Below are 21806 nucleotides of genomic sequence, written 5' to 3'. Positions count from 1 at the left end.
TGCATATAGGGCTATATTACAAGGCCTGCATTAGCACGAGTTCAAACCCATGCACAACACATACCCTTGATGATACTCTATCGTCCGGGAGGACTCCGACTAGGAGGGGGGGAGGCATTCCAAATGCGGACTCATCATGTCATATATTAGAGGGCAATGTTTGCGAGCAATTTTTCAACCATTTTTTGCGTTTTATTGTGTGATTTTTGGAAAACGAATATGCCTTCATAATTAATCAGAATCGGGGACCAAATCATCATTCATGAGCCCCTAGGGATGTGTATAGACTATAAACAGAGTCAAATATGGCCAAAAACTGTCTAAAAACAGCAAAAAATAGGCCAAGGTTGACGATAGTGAGCGAGATTGTACATAGACAAGAGAAAAGTGAGCTACAAAGTGTTTTGCTTCTCATTGGTATTTTTCTAGGTTAGAATTGCTATTTTCGGGTTATTTTGGGATTTATTTGCTTTATTTTAGCCATTTTCTAGCAAAAATTATAGAAAAAAATCCGCAATCCAGATGGAAACACAAAAGAAGAGACGCCTGATCAGAGCAAGGTAAAGAAGACACAGAAAAAATAAGGACTGCAAAGGTGACAGAGCAAAATGACCACCGTCATGAAGGGACCTCCAAAAGGAGAAATCTACAAAAATGGTAAAATTGGAGCAACCGAAGTCCAAATCAGAAAATTTGCGAGCCTAAACCGCATCTTGCAAAAAGTTATGGCCACAGGTAAAAGATGGGAAAATTTGGTGTCGGAGTCTCGATTACATATAGAGAGACTAAGCTAGAAATCCCTCATTTGAGTCATTTTCCATAGTGAGAGAGAGAGAGCTCCCTACAGCAGTTGAGAATTCCAGGAGCTCATCCATCACGCACGGTCTCCAGATCGACATCAGATATGAGAGGTATGCTCGTCAACACTGACTCTAAGTGTTGTTTACTTCAGTTAGTCGCAAAACCTAGCCGGCATCACAATCACAACCTGTGCACACATACGGTAGAATGGTTATTAGGGAGACCTAGAGGCCACCAAATGGGACTAAAAGTGAAAGTCACAATGCTAATAGCTTAGGGATCGAGCCTATGACCTCGGTAAGCGTGAAGGAAGCCGCTCAAAAAACCCTAATTTAGCAGGACCTGCAAATGGGCGACAAAACCAAGGTGATCGGAAATGAGCCAAAATTCATACACAGCAAGCCAATGACCTCGACAAACCGACTGAAGGGTTAGATTATGAAAAAGTTCGTCAAAACGGAGCCTAAAGTCCCTATCTAACAAAAACCGCACAAAGCGTCACGATACTCTAACGGGGCCGACCAAGTGACAAAATTACACCAAATTCAAAAAGGAACATCCAAAGGAGGTCAACTACGAGATGGAATGTGTCCACTCATGAAAAAAAGTTCTTCCACTAGGGCAAATGCCTGCAACAGGCCAGAAAGACGTCCAAATGGTCGTTCTTGGTGTTTCAAACACCAAAACAACAACCGACTGCTTGGATGGAAGGTCAAAAGGAAGTAGAAGACAGCCGGAATCATACAAAGACCAAAAGGAACCGCGACTATCACCTAAGTGGTCTACTTCGACTTCAGGACGAGCTAAGTGCTGCAAACAGGGAGTACATTCTGCTAAATTGATTAAAACTTGATGTGTGTGTCTAGGAGGGCCTGTTAACACCATGAATGTCAACTAACATCAAAAAACTGGTAAAAATGACAAAGTGCCAATGGGGTCTATCGCGATAGACTTGAACTTGCACTTAGATAAGGGAAACTTTGACTTTGGCTTCATGAGGGGTGCTAACAAGGAATGTTAACCACCAATATCAAGTCAAAGTGCCAGAAAAATCTATTTTGGCCAAAAAGCTCAGTCTATCGCGATAGACTTGCTGCAACAATTTTTGGGAGGAAAGACTTTTCAAATTTTTATAAGTTAGACTTGGGGAAGCAAATGAAGGCAGTACACCAAATTTGGTGCCAAGATGGACTCATATAGCAAGCTGAGTAAGACATGCAGACAACTCAGAGTCAGAACAGAAATTCTCAAGGGCAGACAGGTAAAATTTACATGTAAGGGGTCAAGAAACCTTGCATCAACTGGGAGAAGGCAGACAGATGGTCACAAAGCCAAAAAATGACAAATTGGCACTAAGTCCCAGTCTATCGCGATAGACCAAGCAGAGGGATACTGGACCATCTTATCAAAAATCTGAATTAGCAGTTGTCTTCAACATGATGCAAGATGACCACCCACTAAGTTTGAGTCCAAAACAACACAAAATGAAGGAGATAGACCAACATCTCTTTGAAGGGAATCTGGAAAATTGGGAGTTGATCCAAAAAGGGGTCACTTGACATTCATTTGAGGTGAAAAGGGGATCAGACCATGTGCAAGGTATGGGAAACCAAGTGGTGGAGTCACAACTGCAAAAAAGGACCCAGATCAAAAAAATGCTAGTCTATCGCGATAGACTAAGAAAAAGTAGCAAAGGGACAGATTTTGAGCTTTGGCTTATGGAGTGACCTTACATCCCATGAGAGAATACACCACACAAAGTTTCAAGGCATTTGGACTTGTTCTCCTTCACCAACAACATCAATTTAAAGCCGCCAAAGTCGCACAATGGAAGAACTTGTCTATCTGCTAACATTTTATCTTAACTAATCTTGGGATTAAGAAGGCTCATCTAGATGCATGATTAAGTGGTAATCAATTTAGGAGAGTAGTACTATGTTTGTGCATTAACTTATAATTGTGATGACAGGATCTATGGAGGCTTCTCAGGGAAAAAGAAAAGGCAAGAACCTGGCAACGGAAGGTGCAGCACCCTATGCACTTCTACCCAATTCTTTAAAGCCAGCAGCCACATGGATACCTGCAGATGTGCAACAAGCAGCGGCCTTTCAGATATATCAAGGTTCATATGTGGATGACAAAAGAAACTTAGTGGATATGGTGATGATTCCCAAGGAGGCAGAGAATTACTTGAAAAGATCACCGCAAAGGTCATGGCTCAAAAAAGTCAGCTTGTGGAACTTTGTGTCACTACCACCAGTAGGGATAGATTTCAAGAGGGTACAGCATCTAATAGAGACTATCCAAGAAGATGGAACTTGCAGAGTGGCAGGCATGGATAATGAAGTGATGGACATCCAGATCACCAAAGAGATCATCAAAGAGGCATTGAAACTGTCAGATCAAGGAGCAAACATGAGAGAAAGAAGGAAAAATCTCACAGTTTACTTGCAAAAGTCCAAACTACCTTCTTTCGAACTCATAGCAAACCCAGAAGTAAGAGAGCTAACACAGATCTACAGTCAGTGTTTGTTGAGCTACAGCAAAAGGCCGCCAAGATACACTACACCGCACGGGAGCATCTCAACCACATTGACATGGGCTATGGGAATGACCCGTGAGTTCTACATAGATCACGCGTCATATCTGTTTGAAGAAATGACAAAGCTAAGGCAGGACAGACCCAATTACATTGCAGGAGGAGAAGTCCTAACCAAAGTAATATACCATGCCATAGGCGCGGCAGATCAGTTGCCACCTGCCCCTCATCAGAACGACTGGCTGGTATTAAGGGAAAATAGCGAAGACGGATCACAAAGGAAAGTACCGGCATCTATTAATACCATTGGAGGACGCAAGCTGGAAAGAGTGACAAGAAGTACACAAGAAAAGATGGCTGAAGAAAAAAGAACTGAAGAGGAAGAAGCCCAACTAAAGAAGCGAAAAGCGGAAATGGAAAACAACACCAAGTTGCAGAAGATAGCAAAGATGGAAAGGATGCTAGAAGGGTTTGCTCTGGAAAGATCTCTACGAGGCGATGTAGGCGCCACTTGGAAACCGTCTAGTAGCACTTTCACACTGAGAACGAAGAATAGAAACAACCCAGGTTTTGAGCTGGACTGGTTCAAGAAATACATCCAAGAAAGAAATGCGAGGGATGAGCCAGAACTGTTACTAGAAGAGGAGGATCTCCAAACTTTGAGAGATCAGCTGAGGCCGACTTCACGTGATCAGGAGACACCGCCGCCATCTCCAAGGCCAGATACAAGTGAGAGGCAATCTAGCCCACCTGCTGAATCTACTTCGCATTCAGAAAGCTCACATCGAGATGACAGAGTTCACACACCGCCCAGTGAACAGGAAGAAGAAGAAGGAACAGATAGACGCCAAAACACTGGAACCATATCACAAAGTGATAAAGGCAAGCAAAAGGTGGTGGATCAGTCTAAAGATAAAGCTTCCTCCTCTCAAGAAATTGAGCTGGAAGCTACTATAGATGAAGATTTGCAGTCAATGGCGACAATACTAAACCGAACAAGACTGCACAGTCAATGGTTAGCTGATCAGAACCGGTCCAACAAAATGAAGCTACAAAAAACTGATGAGGAAGTTCAGAGACTGCAAGAGCAAAGGGAAGACACTCTAAAGCTGATCAGCATCAGAGATACTGAAATATTGGGGCTCAAAGGCACAGTAAATCTTCTCAAGGACAATTTACAGGAATCGGAAGACTTCAATGCCATATGTGAAGACACAATAAACGTGTTCCTTGAAGATGTCAGTGAAAGAGACGAACACATCCAACAATTGGAAAAGGAAAAGCAAGATGCGCTAGAGGCCATCACAAGTTTGCAAGTCGTCATCGATGACTTACAAATTGAAGTCAAAGATTTAAGAGCAGTAACAGATATCCAAGCAAGAGAAATCGAACGCGCTAAAAAGCAAAAAACGTCGCTACCAACAACACTAGTAGTCCATCCAGAAGAAGAAGTGGCTACACTAAAGAGGGAGTTGGAGTTAGAAAGAAAACAGCGTTTAATGATTGCTGAAAGTGTGCTTAGAGCAGAAGGTGAACTACAAAGATAAATTTCAGATTTGCAAAGTGAACAACAACAAGGACCAGCTCCTGACAGTGAAATGGAAAGCATTGTTTCCAAATCACTCAGGGAAGAAAATGAAAACCTGCACATCAGGATAAAACAGTTAGAAGAGTCGGCCGCTAAAAAAGACATGGAATTTCAAGCTCTACAAATCAATAGTAGAACAATGACCGCACAAATCGCAAGTCTACAAAGTGCAGGGCAGCACCAAGGACAGGGACGAGTGCACATGGAACCAGTAACAACGAATTTGGCTGGACTCGCCGAAGTTTATGGGGGTCAAGATGAGTACGACGAAGATTCAGATGAACAGGAGGCACATATGCAGACTGATCAAACCAGCTCCAAAGACCAAGAGACAGAAGAAGATTCAGTCACAAAGATGGAAGAGCAGAGGCTAGCCGAACAGATGGAAAAGCAAACAGAAATGATATGATACAAAGCTATGCAACTCGAAAAGGAGTTGCTACAAGGGCTTTCCAAATCGGGTAGAACAGCAGTAGAGCTACGGCAAGAATGGAATGCGCCTATGTTACCTTATGCTCTGCTAAAGTATGAGACTCTAACACATCAACGGCAGCTCGAAAAAGAAGAACAAGTGCCACTATTTGAAGGAGAAGTACAAGATAGGGAACGGCAAAACAGAATAGTGGACAGTCAACCAAAGTGGAGGCGTCAATGGCTATTGGACCATCCTCATAACTTGATCCACTTAGTCAACGCACCGCCTGAGCTGAGGAATGACAGAACGTTTTGCCCAACTCCCCAAACATACACCTACAGCCAACATAAAGCACTACAGAGCAGAAATCCGACATGGCTGAATTATCCAATAATGCCAGGGCCAGCAGAGGGAGAGAGAATATCCGGTTCTTACATGGTGAAAACCCTGCAGGGCGCCATAGCAGAATTCGGAGGCTCTCCTGACCTATCCTGCAAGATGCTATGTAAAATAGCTCGCACATTTTTGGCCTGTCTCACAACCTTCTCAAAAAGCTGGACATCAGCGTATATGAATATTGAAAGAAGCATCTCAGAATTGTCATACGATCTAAGTGGGCCACCGACAAAGCCAGTATTGTATGCTTATTTCAAACGACTGATGTTTCTGCCAAGCTACCATCTCCAGACATTTGAAGAAGCATTTTACACGGGCTTCTTCATGTATAAGTCAAAAAAATTTGGCCCATTAATGGCAAGTGACTCTATGCGCTATGATGCGTTTCTACAGCAAATCACTCAAGAAAGGCAACAACGATAATAAAGACAAAGACGATCATGTCATGGTAGACATGAATTAGGAGGGGGAGAGTGTTGGAGCCCCATTGGTCCAACTGTTGTAATGAGCCCATTTGTAAAGCATATCAAATTCCATTTTTTATGTCAAAGACGTCTTATCAGCTTGATCCATTCGTCTGGATTATGTAGATATTAGTCAGTTAGTCAGGACTCAGAATTATTCCCACTTTTGTAATCATGAGCAAAAGAACCCCATGTACATTTTTTGAGCTAAGGTGACTAAAGTATAAAAGTCACCTTAGAACCATTTTTTGGATAACATTTGAATTACTCCTGTGTCGTACGAGTCTGAGAGAGAGAGAGAAAGAGAGAGAGAGAGAGAGAGTGAGTGAGTGAGTGTGTCTTATCCTCTTCGTTACGCGCTTCTCCCTCACCGGATTCACGACGCGACCACACCACCGCGATAGCCTCTCCGAGAGCTACGCGTCCACGCCACGCATTCATCGTTTCGAGTTGATCGCGATCGATTCTTTCTCGAGCTTGTTTTGCTTGTAAGTAGCACGAACGGTGTCTGTTTTCAATAATCAAGTGCTTCATGGAATGAGAAAGAGATTAGCTACACATAGATACTGATAAACTTAAGTTTCGCCCACTTTTGGATTATGACATGTTGGTCTATCGCGACAGTATTCGAGATAGCTAGGGTTCAAATCTGGTGAGATTAGACTTATAGGTAAGTATGTCCTAGTAAGAGGATAGTGCGTAATAAGTTTGATGCGATTTTGAGTTCATTGGACGTGTAAACTGTGTTGTGAGAGTTAAGGGATATGGTGGGTTGCATTCTACCAGGGTTAGTGATTGATGCATCATAAAAGTGCGTATGTGTAGATTGGTCTCAACCTGACAAGCTAACGAGATTGCCTACGTGCGCCTACGGGTTAGTCGTGTCATCGGATGATAAGTATGTTGTTTGTGTCGTGCTCGTGAGTATAAACAAGGGAGTAGTTAAGCCCTAAAACACACCTGCATATCTTGCACCTTCATGGTTTTTGTTATTTGCAACAAGTGAGTAGTATTCTTCTCTTACCTTCACGAGTTTCTAGTTAAGCAAGTGGACAACCACATGAAATAATCTTCAACGGGTCTTCTTCACATGCACTTATGGAGGTTTACCACATTCCCAAGCCCAACCAAGCTCATGGCCCAAAGGGGGAAGTGACCAACTTCCAAAAAGGTAGAGACAATCGCCAAAAGAATGAAGCACAAAGCTTCAATAGCCCCATCAAAGAAATCAAACCTATATTACTGACCAGCTCCGTGTGCCAATTGCTCAGCCAACGCAATTGCTCTCTCTCCTATGCTCAATGTCACCAACCAGTTTGTGGGGACCCAAGACAATAACTTTCCCACATCACTCACTATTCACATGCGTAGGAACAAAAAGATCTGTACAAGATTGCTGTAAGATAATTCTTTGAAATTCAATTCATTGTGACATTACGAAACTACTAGCCAAGATTAATTACAACAAGACGACAGCCAAAAAAGTTGTTTCCAAGAGACGGGTAGAGCACATATGACATCATCAAAGCTTAAATTTAGCGCTAGATTGTGTTCTTCCAACAAACTTAAATGATGATGATGAATTTCCAAGCTAGTTTTTTTTTTGTAAACAAGTTCCGCTACCACAGACCTTGCACCTTAGAGCACCCTCACCTAATCCAACAAATACTGGAGCAAGACAATGGTCCAATGGAATCTCAATCACCAAACATAAGAGACTGAAACAATTGTATCTATGTGATATGTATCTCTATACATACATAGATAAACATATACATATATTTCTATGTCTAGATATGAATGTGTATGTATATGTACGCACGCATGTGTGTATACACACACATACATAAACATTTATATATATATATATAAACATACATATTTATGTGCAGCGGGGGGGGGGGGGGGGGGGGGGGGGGGGGGGAGAGAGAGAGAGAGAGAGAGAGAGAGAGAGAGCATCCACTACAAGGTGTTAAGTGCAACAATCCTAAAAGCAACCTCTTGCGACCTTGGATCTGCTGCGAAACAGGTCAATAATCCATCATCACTCACTAGAGGACATCATTTCCTGCACCTCTTCTGGTTTGAGCTTGAAAGTAACACTCTCCAAAATTAGGACACTTATATCCCATCCCAGTAAATCCCAGATACGTTACATTGCTTCTATGTAGTCATGGGTTCAAACCCTCCACAAGGCAGCTCTGTGCTACCCTTGTCTTACATTGGGAAGCACAGGCTCAGGTAAAGAAACCAACCATCAAATAAAAACATCCACATTCAAAAAGAAAATGAGGCCATTCTTGAGAAAAACAAGGCACACAAAAACAGCACTTTTGAGAGAACCAGATTCATTTCCCATTTCACCAAAAACCTAATCATAGCAGCTGTGGAATCAAAAACTTGAGTAAATGAATCATAAGCCAGATTCATTATGAAAAAATAAACAATGCTTGATAGCTGTCTCGATTAATAAAAAGGAATGTATACACCGACCATTGCAATATACGCAAAAAAGTGACATGACTTTACAGCTCGTTAATAGCTCAGTAGAAGAAACCACGCGATGTTCACTCAAAAGGCCCCGATTCTCAAAACGGCACTCCAATCTAAGCCTGCACAGACACCATATGCATGAGACTCACATCAAAAACACGTTACAAAATGTAGGGGTACATAAGACCCTTACCTTTCCAGCAATGCTGCCAGAAAGCCAGTCCAAACCCTCATATAAACCTTCACCTGATGTCGCACATGTGCTTTGAATATACCTGGATCACCACAAAACTTTCTTACAAAACATAACCACTGAAAGCTAGCAACTTGATAAAACCAATGCCAGGATCCTGTGTAGATAAAGCATACATTCCTGCCTATTTTCATTGGTAAAAACATATGTGCCCACTCTCTCAGAAAAGCGATGTGAAAGGATAGATGACACAGAATTTGCAATAACTACCATATGAAAATGAAAACCTTGGAAGAAACAGATCAATAACAAGCGAATCAGCAACTCATTATCCACAATGTCAAGACATCCACCACAACCAAGGCAATAGTCCAAGCACATATCTGAAACATACTCGTATATTTCAATATCAAAACGTATGCAAACGTTTGATATTGTTCACGTACATTTGAAGTTAACATACTTGACATTTCCAAAAGGTCAAGAAATTAACACAATGATATAATGTGTAAAATGGTTGTGCACTGGTCTTCTATGTGAATTTTAGGTTACAATGTGCTATGGGAGTTCTATGATTTTCTTTGTACTCACTTGTGAAGTTTAGGACTGGCTCCTGTTAGGCTAGAATTTAGGACCGCGTATTTTTTGGATTCTCTTTGAAACATACTTGTAACATGATTCCATATCCATATGTGCATGCGTACGCTGCCCATATGTTTCGATTCATGATCTGAAACACTTACAAACCACAAAAGCTTACCAGTGGCGTTGACGTAATGAGTGCAAGCCCAGCTTATCTGTTATTTCAGCAGCATTCATTGCATTTGGAAGGTCTTGCTTATTGGCAAACACAAGAAGGACTGCATCTCGTAGCTCATCCTACAAAAATTCAATAAATACACTGTTATTTGAGAAAAACAGTATAGGAATAAAAGATCAACATCTAATCTTGAGAAAGGAAAGGAAAAAAACCAAGACTGCCAAGGAGCAAGTGCTAGACTAAATGCAATAGTATTACCTCATTCAGCATTCTATGCAGCTCATCCCGAGCTTCCACCACACGGTCTCTGTCGTTACTGTCAACAACAAAGATCAGACCTTGCGTGTTCTGGAAGTAGTGCCTCCATAGTGGACGGATCTGTCCCAATTAACAAGCACACAGACCTTGTGAGGCAAAGAACACAAAAATCACAATATTAACAAGCTCGGACCTGTCATGCCACAGTGCTTTGCCAAACTTCCTACCTTGTCCTGACCTCCCACATCCCATACAGTAAAACTGATGTTTTTGTACTCCACCGTTTCAACATTGAAACCTGAACAGACAGCACAAGGTTTCTACAAATCGTAAGGCCACTAGCAGATCTAGAAAAACATGGCAAATCAGAGCTGAAATTCAAACTCGCAGCCCCCGACAGCAAAGATCTAAAACCCTTAGTGCTCAACACATGGCTTCTCAACGCCACTGTGGATGACATTTTGACATATGTCCCTTGACAGAGAAAAATGCAGAACGAATCCGTGAAATAGGCTGCCGCTGAAAGAAAACAGTTGAGAGGAAGCATACCGATTGTAGGGATGGTGGTGACAATCTCGCCAAGCTTCAACTTGTAGAGAATGGTGGTTTTACCGGCCGCGTCGAGACCAACCATGAGGATGCGCATCTCCTTCTTGGCGAAGAGGCGCTGGAAGAGCTTGGTAAAGGTGAGACCCATGGCTGCTGCTGCTGTCGCCGCCGCTGCCGCTCGCTCCTAGATCTCACCTTCTCAGATCGCTCACTCCTCCCCTTGCTCTCTCTATTCTGGGCTGTAGAGTTATAGATGGTCCTCTGGTTAGTATTTCATTATGACAGTTTCACACTCAAGTCGATGCGGACACATTCTCAGCTTAGGAAGAAGTGGGCGTGGGATACACATTCAAAACAACCTAGCAAACAAAGCACATTGAAGATATAGAGTTTAAAAAGTGGCAAAATTTGGTGATTGCAGGACATAATTAGTGCCATGGATCATGTGTTTAGGGTCATGTGTTTTACATGCCCAAATAGAGAGAAAGAGAGAGAGAGAGATCATCTTTAGCGTGTTGTAAACTCTCTAAGGTATCACTTACTCTGAACATGATGTGTGTAGCAGTAAAGTGTTTGTGAATGTATGTTTGGATCTTATCTTGCTTATTAAAGATATAATTCTTAACATCTTTACTAGCACATTCATATTGGCGTTGGATTTTCAAATTCCAATACCTACAAGATTCTTCGATCCCCCCCTCACAAAAAAGAAGCTTGTGTGCCTCTGCATCTCCTCCCTCACTGCTCATTCCTTTACATCTCCATGCCACCCCTCCCCTCCCCTATCTTGCCATAACCATGTTGGGCATATCCTGCAATCATTGTGTCCCAAAGGTGTCCAGCTCATAATCAAGCAGCTCTCACTCGCTCATGGCTCTCTCTTCATCAGCTTCTACGGGTTAACATCTTGCACAAGGTGGAAGCAACCAGAAAGGCCTCTATGGTTGGATTGTGCATGTGTGTGTGTGTGTGTGTGTGTGTGTGTGTGTGTGTGTGTGTGTAGCTATTTAAATCTTAACTAATAAGACATAAAACTTCACATTCAAAAGACAGCTGGCCAAGGAATAAATGAACTGATATGTACAAAAATAACTCAGTATTAGAATTATTTAGGTACAATGATTGTAAGAAAGAGATCCTCTTTCAGTAATACTAGAAGTAGAAGAACTTCCCCGTTCCTCAGTGAGTATTTCATTACAGAAAGGTTGCTTGCCAAAGAAAAGAAAGCCATCCAAGAGAAGATAGAGTCCTTACCTGCATCCATCCAAACAAGACAACAATTCTGTTAGCCTTGGATGTGTTTTACAGGTATCAAATGGACTATATCAGTTGTTATCCATGTCCATCTTATAGGTTTTAATTACTTTAGACAAGCTATTTATTCATTTAGTATGTTAGCAGTCTTTCATATTACTTTATAGACTATGGTGGAGTCCATCAAAAGTAACACCAAGAGCCACCACTTAGTGACTATGTATAAAGAAGCAACCATATACTTAACTTTTTTAATCAGTAGAACCCATGGTACCAAAGGTACTTTTTTAGAAAAAGAGATGCGAAATCTGACGTCTTTTTGTTTAACTAGAGGTTATAGATGCTGGTGGTGATTACCTCGTTTTTTTACAACCAATAAGACAATAATGTAACTAGTCAGGAGAGTAGCAAGACTCCCCCCTTTTTCTTTTTTTAAAAAAATCTCATCATTTTTTTGCCAAAAGCTTGGAAGTTATACCCAAGCCAAAATATCCTCGGCTATATACTTACCTTCTTTATCCAAAAAGTCATTATCGATTATCTCGAACAGTAGTGTCCGGCCATACCAACCATAGCCTATTTCAAAAGCCAAAAGAGTGAGCTGCTATATACTTACCTTCAGAAAAATGCCAGGTAATTACGATATGCAATGTCCGGCCTATGAGCTCCCAATTATGCTAAGCAACCAGTTAATCACAGAAAAAAGTACCCACTGATTTCGAGATCTGTCAGATAGAAAAAACCAGTAATCATAGCGACAAGATCCTGCTGTTTATTTTCGCCAAGTGGCCCATTGGCCATCATCCCTTGTAGCTCCTGTTTACACAGTCGGTACACAGTAACAGCCCGCATTTTACTACATATCCAACTGAAGCCTGAATGGCCATCAAGCCACCCCTCATACTCACCACTAAATACCCACCAACACATACTGCCATACATGCACAAGCAGTTTTATGTGGAGGTGAAGTACAAATCACTGTGCCCTAAGGCCACCCCATTATGCAGACAATCATAGATGAACATTTTTTATGCACAAGAGACCCACGGCCAGCCATAGTATCTAGGCTTTTAGCAGGGAAAAAGCCAGTAAAGCTTATAAGTATATGAACATGCAGCAATCAAAATAGCCTTCAGTAAGCCACAAAGGTGGCCCAACCAGTTCAAGGTCAGGAGCATTTTTTTATATATACATGGCAGGGATGCTCCAATCCTATTTTTACCATATCCAACCCTTTAAAAATATCAACAGAAAATACTATTTGCACGGTTTTTTGCAAGAAGCCCATAGCCAAAAGAACCTACACAGTATGCGTGCTTTTACCAAGAAAAAGGTAGGACTAAAAACCTTTAGTATGTGCAAAAAATGGTGCAGTAAAACAGTAAACTCAGCAGAGGTAGGATTGAACACCTGAGTCACCTTCGAGGAGAGCTCCATTCTCCTTGGTAGTAGAAAGCAGACAGGAGGTGTTTCACAAAATAACTCAACACACCCAAAATAGCTAAGTGAGGGGCAGAGATGCGCCCTCACCTGTTTTTATAGCAAGAGGAGGCAAGTCTTGCCCTTGTGCAGTGTCACAGTATCGAGAGAGGAAGGCCACGCTTAATCATGAGTATGAGATACATCATCGAGTAGCACGCCCATAGCTTTCAATGGGGATCAACAGTCTGTGGGGAGGAGGAGGGCCGCCTTCGCTTCTCCCTGAGGGCAGTAGACATTGATCACGCTCGACAGAGCATCATCACTCAGTAAAGGGCTTGGCCCCCGGTAGTAGTGGTCAAAATAAACAATCAATTTAAGTTTTTAGACCTAGTATGGTCCAGGCAACAGGAGCCTAAAAAGGGGGGGGGGGGGGGGTGTTTGTTTTTCTTTAATCAAATATAACTAATGAATAGTATATAAGTGTGTGTGTGTGTGTGTGTGTGTACCCGCCCTAACCCAGGCACCACACACAATGGGTTGGTAGTAGGCCCATTGTGTATGGGCCTACTACCTAATGAGAGAGATGAGACTCTCTTTTTGAAACAATAGCCCAGGCCAGTTATGTCAAATGAGGGCCTGTATGATGGTATTCCTAATCTGATTATGGTTAAACCCGTTCCGGCAGTAGATTTTGATTAGCACAGATATCTCTTCCCAGGCCAAAGAGGAGGTAGATGACGAGTAACAAATTAAGTAAAGTATGCCAATACAGGAGCAAATAGAGACTTTGTATGGCCTATTGCTATTTCTTTTAATGAATTCTATATGAGGAAGCTTAAGAAGATCCTTTCTCCATATAAATCTAAGGTCATATCCGCCTCTAGACGGGGAATGAAGGGAAATTGAGAGGTTGAGAAATTGGGTTGATTTGCAAAATTTATCAACAACAGTCGGATCATCTGGGAGGGAGGTAGGCTCAATCTTTAAGCGGTGGGGGTAGATTTGATCAATCTCGTTAGAGAACATTCTTTTGTTAACACTCAGCAGGTCATCCATATATCTAAAAGTATGATTGAACAATGGAAGTATTTTATGGTTAGTTTCCAAGTTTTTAAGACACCTTTTGTATTCGAAAAAGGCAAGGTAGATGTTACACATAAGAGGTGAGCAAGTGAAGCCCATAGGGATGCCAAGGCATTGGTTAAAGCAGCAGTCGCCTGCAATCACAGTGCAGTTATTCAGCAGCCAGAAGATATAGGAGTAGAGCTTTGTTTCATTGAAGTGTAGAGGGTGTATGGAGTGAGATTCTTGAATCCATCTGGGTTTCTTGGATAGAGAGATAAAATGATACTTTCTTTTTTTAGCATTGGAAAAGGCTAATTTAATAACCTTAGCTAGAACAGTCTTAAGGCCGAGATCTCCACTAAGTGGAATGTTTTCATAGCATTGTGTAATGTCAGCTGTAAAGATGTGGAAGATATGTTGAGGAAGGTTAAGTGTGACTATTGTAGCGTTTTATAGGCAGAAGGGATTGTATTGGATATTTAGGAAGTTTTTGCAGATTCTTTGCTTTTCTGCACAAATGAGTTCAAATTCTATGAGAATAATATCGAGGCAGAGAGTAATATCTTTGGTGATATATGTGAAGATGCAGTTAGAGGCATCAAATATCCATCTGAATTTATGTTTGTGCAATTTACATGTAGGAAATAGTACAGGTAGCCTGGTGTTATTAAGAGAATAGCCAAGTTGTCCTAGATGTTTAGAGATCTTGTCAGAGATCTCTTGCGGTGTATTGTTAGTATGACAGAATTCTTTTCCTGACACTCGATCCCGAGCGGCTTTCCAAGCAAGGTATTTGCACATAATAGTAGGACAGTTGGCACTTTTGTCAAGCCCGACCACAAGCCATTTATCTAAGATTAGTTGAAAATCAAGAGCTAGTTGAGGAGTAAGCCAAGAGTTATCAGAAGAAAGCCATTTCCTAGGAAGTAGAGAAACTTTATGAAGGAAGCCTTCCTTCACTAATTCCTTTAAATCCGGTAGGACTGTCATCTCCAGTCGGAGAGCACTGACAAGGTCAGTGAGGCAGCTAAGTAAAGCTGACAGAGCAAGGTAAGGGTTTTTTGGATAGTTGGGTATGTGATTGAGCCCTTTGGCTAGTAATTTACGTATTGTGACATTATCGATAATGCTAAGATCCTGAGTACAGACATGTTTACCAAAACCTTCAAAGTTTCTGCAGAATGAGGTAAATTGAATGCAAGTACAGTAAGGGATTGTTTCTTGTCTAAGAAATTCATTATTTAAAACTAATCCTTTTATAGGATGATGGTATTTCCATCCTATGAGAATGTTGTCAAGCAGTTTATGATCACCAAAAAATAAGTCAAAGCACTCACAAAAAAGGTTTTTTGGTAAGATCCAATCGAGAAGGACATTGTGAAACAGACAATGTATGTAGATAGCACCATAATTCAAATCATCTTTACTGAGAATCCTTCTTCCACATGGGTTGGTAGAGACCTGCAATATATTCATGGGTTAGATTTCAGGGAAGTTTCTGATTGCGAGGAATCTGCCTCTCCCTCTTGTAACACTACGGGATTTTCCTCGATTAGATGAGGAGCTAGGTGTAAAAACGAGGTGAAGGAGTTGGGAGTAGCCAAAGAGTTAGATCTTTTTAGAGCAGGAGACTCATCATCTTCAATACAAGGTTTAAGCAGATTGGTGATGAATTTGACTCCTTTAAAGTTAGCATAAGTGGTGAGCTATAGACCGGGCTCATCTGCTTTAAGCTCTTTCAGAATATCATGCATAAGACCACGGAAAATATTAAAGGCAATTTGTGCAATCACAATCTGCTTAGCTTGTCCACCAAGCCAAGAGCAGATGAGGGATAGATGAAAGTCGACTGGTTTCTCTGGGAATAGCAGATCCAAGTGGTTGAGGATAAACCATATTGCATGGTCAAACCACATGATGCTTGATTCACAGGTAGCTTTGGGGTCAAGAAACCTGCAAGCATATTTTACATAGGGGCGGAAGATATTCCAGATAGACTCTGTGTAGAAATCACGGTTACCTTTTGCAAATTCCATACTTCCTTTAGTATGTATGTACAATCCAGCATTTGAGGGGCATTTGGAGTGGTCGATGAGGTGAAGGTTAAAGGGTGCTTTAATTAGTTCTCCCTTGTCCAGGAACTGCCCACCTTTGAGAATGTTGAGTTTACAGTCTTCCACTGTCGAGGCTGGGAGATTGGCCAAGTACACCCAGGTTTCACTAAGAATAGGGGCTAGGAAAGCCTTGTTCGGTAGAACCCATAGTTGATGGTCAACTTCGAGAGATTCAATTTCTATTTGTCTTATTGGTAGGACAAGGAACACTTTAGAGATTTTTGGTACATCTCCAAGAGGTTTACATCATTGAGGGAGCAAAGATTATTTTGGAATTCTTTTACTACCTCTAGTGCAGCACTATCTCTACAGAATATTCCTCCAGTTGGAGGGATGGAGGGGGTATTTGGGGTGCAGACAAACGAGGGGTTAAGCCCACAGAGTTTCCAAAGGAAGTTTGACAGCTCAGCTCTAGATGAGGAGAACTAAGCAAGCTCTTGCTAATATTGCGTAGCAAGGACAGGAAGTTGGGCAATATATTGGGTCAATAGGTTAACACCTTCTAGGGAGTCCTTGTCCAATGTAGCCAGAATTTTTACCCAGTCATTAAATGACAACATATGCAAGATCGACAGTTTTTTATCCGAGACAAGAGCTGAAGCATAAATAAGTTGTGAAGCATCCAAACTGCTTATACATCTGAGGACAAGAGAGGAAGCCACAGAGAGGGGCTCCGAGGTGAGTTCCAATCCTTGAGATAAGGCCAGAGTCTGCAAAAACAGTGAGGTCAGGTTTATTTTTTCTTGCCATAGTATGTTATACATAATTTGGCTTTCCTAGCAAGGAAAGGTCTAGTTCTAGAAGCCAAGGCATTCTTTGGTGTTTGGTTTTTAATGTAAAGCTTAATCTGATCAAGAATCTTTGCATGATTCTCAGGGTTGTGATTAGTGCTCATGTGAGCTGTCAATCTATAACGTGAGCAGTCCTGAAAAAAAGTGTCATAAAGATTAGCAAAAAGTGTCTAAATAGTAAAGTATACTTGGTCCTGCAAACCTTCAACCGGCAAAGTCAGAGACTATGGTAGCCGTACGCAGGGAACCTAGAAAAAGAGTCTAAAAGGGGCCACCTAACACCAGTCTACCAATGAAGGATTTATCAAATGTGGGTCCAATTTAGAGCTCCATTCCTAAGAAAATCTCCTAGGCCAGCATCCCGGTTTCCCCCGAAAAGGAGAAACCTTATGTATAGGATGTGTGTGTAGCTGTTTAAATCTTAACTAATAAGACATAATTGAATTTTTACATTCAAAAGACAACTGGCCAAGGAATAAATGAACTGATATGTACAAAAATAACTCAGTATTAGAATTATTTAGGTACAATGATTGTAAGAAAGAGATCCTCTTTCAGTAAGACTAGAAGTAGAAGAACTTCCCCGTTCCTCAGTGAGTAATTCATTACAGAAATGTTGCTTGCCAAAGAAAAGAAAGCCATCCAAGATAAGATAGAGTCCTTACCTGCATCCATCCAAACAAGACAACAATTCTGTTAGCCTTGGATGTGTTTTACAGGTATCAAATGGACTATATCAATTGTTATCCATGTCCATCTTATAGGTTTTAATTACTTTAGACAAGCTAGTTTATTCATTTAGTATGTTAGCAGTCTTTCATATTACTTTATAGATGTTACCATATACCTGTGGTAGTGATGTGTGTGAACACACTTGGACCGCCGAGGCATTTTTTCCCTCTTTAGGAGGTTTTTTCCCCCGTGCATTGTATATACGCCCAACACTCTAGGGCTATCCATCTTTCTATTGCACACTAAGTAACACACTCTCTATTGTGTGCCTTGAGCTTCCTTCGTCTTCTCCAAGCTGTGTGTGTTTCTTTGCAACCCTAATTCCGACAATTGGTATCAGAGCAGGTCACGTCCTCCCGGGCTTAGTCGCCAGTTGCTCCAGCACACGCCTGCTCACTTTCTCCGATTTCAGTGAGCTTTGGCAAGCGTTCGCAGGTCGGCCTCCGTTTCCACTACAGGCAATACTGCACAGGCTATTTCATCATTTTGTGCAGAATTTTTGTCAGTGCCGTTTTCTGCATAACAAGTGCCTTATAGTCTTCTACGGTTTGTGCTATATAGCACAGGTTGTTCTCGCTCCGTTTCTCCTATTTTCGGGCAGTTTTCACATCAGGTGCAACATTTACCATGGCTGACAACAACAACACAGATGTGTTCAAGATGTTTGCTGCTGAGGACAGGTTGGATGGGGACAACTACCCTATGTGGGCTTATATGATGCAACATGTTCTTGTGTCAAAGGGTGTCTGGAACATTGTGCAGGGCATTGATGTACGTCCTGGTTTTGAGGATGTAGGCGATGTTGAGGATGTTGCATGTCTTGCTGCAAGGATTGCAGCTGTTAGAGTTGTTTTGCCTACGGAAGAACAAGCTTGTTGGGATGTTAAGGATGCGCAGGCTCATGCATTGATTGCGTTGTCTGTGAAGCGCACATTGTTCCTCACATCCGTTCAGCAAAAATTGCAAAATAGGCTTGGGATATTCTAGGAGGTCTTTATGCAAGCCGCAATGAGGCTAAAATTGCTTTGCTGCGTAAAGAGCTGGAGTCGAAGATTATGCATGAGGAAGATGATATGGACACTTTCCTTGCTAGTGTCAAGGATATCAATGAGCAACTTATTTCTGCAGGTGAAGTTATTTCAGACAGTTCCCTTGTGCAGACTGTTCTTGATGCCTTACTAGATTCTTACCAGATTTTTGCTAGTACTTGGAGACTTATGACCCAAGGAAATCCAGAAGTTGTCAAGTTTGATGCATTATGCACATTGCTGTTGCAAGAGTCACTTTCCAGAAAAAACAGGACTAGACAGCGTGCAGTTGAACAGGCTTTTATTGCTTCTCAAAGAAAGGGTGGTAACAGCAATGCAGCCACTTCTTATGGTTCTGCTGCGAGTGGCAAAATTTTTGTTCCTAATGCTGCTGCTGGCAGCAATTCGTTTGGAAATTCTGGTGATAAGGGCAAAAAGAAAGTGCGCTGCCATTATTGTAAAGCCAATGATCACTTGATCAAGTTGTGTCCTAAGTTGAAGGCCAAAGAGGCTAAGAAGAAAGAGGGTGGTTCCATTGCAAATGCTGGTTCCACTACAAATGCCGCCATTGTTGAGTCTTCTGTGAAAGGAGACTGTAATGCTGATGTTGATGCAGAATGGGCTTTTAGTGTAGAGTGCACTTACAATCTTGCTGTCCATGATGCATGCTTGTCAGTTGCTACAGATTCACATGTGTGGTATTTCGACAGTGATGCTACAAAGCACATTACCTCACATCGTGAATTGTTTACCTCTCTCGAGTCTGTCCCTCATGGGAATTCAGTCACTTATGCCAACAACGCCTCTTATCTAGTTCAGGGAGTTGGAAAGATTGTGCTCACTGCTGCTAATGGCAGTTCCTTCACACTTGTTGATGCACTTTATGTACCTGGGATCAAGAAGAATCTCTTGTCTATATCCGCACTTGCTAGACTTGGACTTGTAGTCAAATTTGTGGATGACAGATGTACAGTTCATGATCTCAGTTTTGGTGATGAAATTGTTGCATTTGGGCTTTTGTGTCGTGGGCTGTATAAGCTCACTTTGTATGACAAGTGTGGACAAAATTTTACAAATGCTGTTGCAGATTCAAGGGCTATTTCATATGCAAAACTTTGGCATGCACGTTTTGGTCATCTGAATTTTGCTAGTTTGCTGCGTTTGCAGAAATCTGATATGGTTGCTTCTTTGTCGCCTCTTGAAGCACTTGTCAAACATGTTTGTGAAGGCTGTATTTTGGGTAAGATGCAGCGTTCTAAGTTTCCAAAGGATGGTTCAGTTCGGGCCACATGCAGGTTGCAGCTTGTGCATAGTGATGTTTGTGGGCCCATGCAAACTCTGTCCTTGGGCAATTACCTTTACTTCGTGACTTTCATTGATGATTACTCCAGGCATGCATGGGTATTTCCACTTAAAGCGAAGTCCGAAGTTTTTATGTGCTTCAAACAATTTCTGGCTATGGCTGAAAATGTCTCGAAATGTACTATGGGCACCCTCCGTTCCGATTGAGGGGGGGAGTATATGTCTCATGAATTTAATGCATTTCTGGCTAGTCGTGGGATAAAACACCAATGTACAGTGCCTTATACACCTCAACAAAATGGTGTTGCTGAGAGGAAAAACAGGTCATTGACGGAAATGGCACGATGTATGGTCAAAAGTCAAGATTTACCGCATTCTTTTTGGCTTGAGGCCATCATGTGTGCCACTTATGTACTTAACAGGTGTCATACGAAATCTTTGCAGTCTATTACTCCATATGAAGCATGGCATGATAGAAAGCCTTCTATTGAGCACATGCGTGTTTTTTGGATGTTTGGCATATGCTTTGGTGCCACAACCACAGCGCAGAAAATTGGATGATAAGGCTGTCAAATGTATTTTTGTTGGTTATAGTGCTGAAAACAAAGGTTACAGGTTGTATCATCCGCAAACAAAACGTATTCTGGTTTCTCAGGATGTAGTGTTTGTGGACGATTCTGTTTAGCCCTTGCTATCATGTACTAGAGACAGTAATGTAAGCTCACAGGACATTTATGACACTTTGTTGCCTCTTTTCAATGGTGGAAATACGAATGTAAGTTCCAATGAGGCAAATGTATAGCCTATGGGGGTTTCTGAAAATGTTTTAGACCAGCCTATTACTGATGCAGATGTACATGATGTACTTGATGAGGAAAGGGCTGAAAATGAGTAGGCTAGAGGTATGCCAAAATGGCTGGTGCACACTTTGCGTGACAGTAAATTGGATGCACCTTTGTCTAGTCGTACTCCTTCAGGCTCTCGCCATGCATCTTATGCATCAGATTGTTATGCTTTGACTGTGTCTAACTTACATGATGTTGAGGAGCCTCTGTCTTTTGACGAAGCACAGAATTCAGAAACTTGGATGGCTACCATGCAATCAGAATATGATGCACTTATAGAAAATGACACATGGACTTTATGTGGCAAAAAGGAAATTGGTACGAAGTGGGTTTACAAGTTGAAACGCAAGCCGGATGGTGAGATTGATTGTCATAAGGCTCGACTTGTTGCAAAGGGTTATGCACAGCAAAAAGGCATTGATTATGAAGAGACTTTTGCTCCCACTTGTTGTATGACTACTGTACGTTTTCTATGTGCATTGGCAGCTCATTTTGGTTGGGATGTACAACTCATTTTGGTTGGGATGTACAACTCATTTTGGTTGGAATGTACATCTCATTTTGGTTGGGATGTACATCTCATTTTGCTCCCACTTGTCGTATGACTACTGTATGTTTTCTATGTGCATTGGCAGCTCATTTTGGTTGGGATGTACAACTGATTTTGGTTGGGATGTACATCAATCAGACATTATTACTGCTTTCTTGAATGGTGACATATTTGAGGAAGTTTATGTAACGCAGCCTCGCGGTTTTGTCAAGAAAGGATAAGAGGACAAAGTGTGAAAATGTAACA

At 41.6% G+C, this 21806-nt stretch overlaps 1 protein-coding gene across 2 annotated transcripts; it reads right to left on the bottom strand.

The window, feature by feature from the left end:
• Window positions 1–8534: 8534 nt before the first annotated feature.
• LOC147439991 (ADP-ribosylation factor-like) lies at window positions 8535–10697 on the bottom strand. Of its 2 annotated transcripts, XM_086485691.1 has the most exons (6): window positions 10457–10696; window positions 10135–10205; window positions 9908–10027; window positions 9650–9768; window positions 8890–8971; window positions 8535–8815 (listed from the first exon to the last, which is right to left on the bottom strand). In XM_086485691.1, the coding sequence occupies exons 1-6, from the start codon at window positions 10602–10604 to the stop codon at window positions 8810–8812; spliced, it is 546 nt and encodes a 181-aa protein (XP_086341817.1). In that variant the 5' UTR covers window positions 10605–10696; the 3' UTR covers window positions 8535–8809. The 2 variants fall into 2 exon arrangements, with proteins under 2 accessions (XP_086341817.1, XP_086341818.1); XM_086485692.1 differs by lacking the exons at window positions 8535–8815; window positions 8890–8971 and having other exon boundaries at window positions 9646–9768; window positions 10457–10697.
• Between the last annotated feature and the right edge of the window lie 11109 nt (window positions 10698–21806).

This window comes from Adiantum capillus-veneris, chromosome 16 (genome assembly GCF_014529385.1).
Source record: "Adiantum capillus-veneris isolate H3 chromosome 16, ASM1452938v2, whole genome shotgun sequence".
Classification (NCBI taxonomy): Eukaryota; Viridiplantae; Streptophyta; class Polypodiopsida; order Polypodiales; family Pteridaceae; genus Adiantum; species Adiantum capillus-veneris.
This window is presented reverse-complemented; position numbering and strand designations above follow the sequence as displayed.

What these genes read in the sequence shown, in the direction of transcription:
- LOC147439991 (XM_086485691.1), bottom strand. Translation starts at nt 10,604, where the DNA reads ATGGGTCTCACCTTTACCAAGCTCTTCCAGCGCCTCTTCGCCAAGAAG. An exon ending in CACCACCATCCCTACAATCG is followed by an intron (nt 10,206 to 10,456) that starts GTATGCTTCCTC and finishes CTGTCTGTTCAG; the next exon opens with GTTTCAATGTTGAAACGGTG. An exon ending in ATGTGGGAGGTCAGGACAAG is followed by an intron (nt 10,028 to 10,134) that starts GTAGGAAGTTTG and finishes TAATTGGGACAG; the next exon opens with ATCCGTCCACTATGGAGGCA.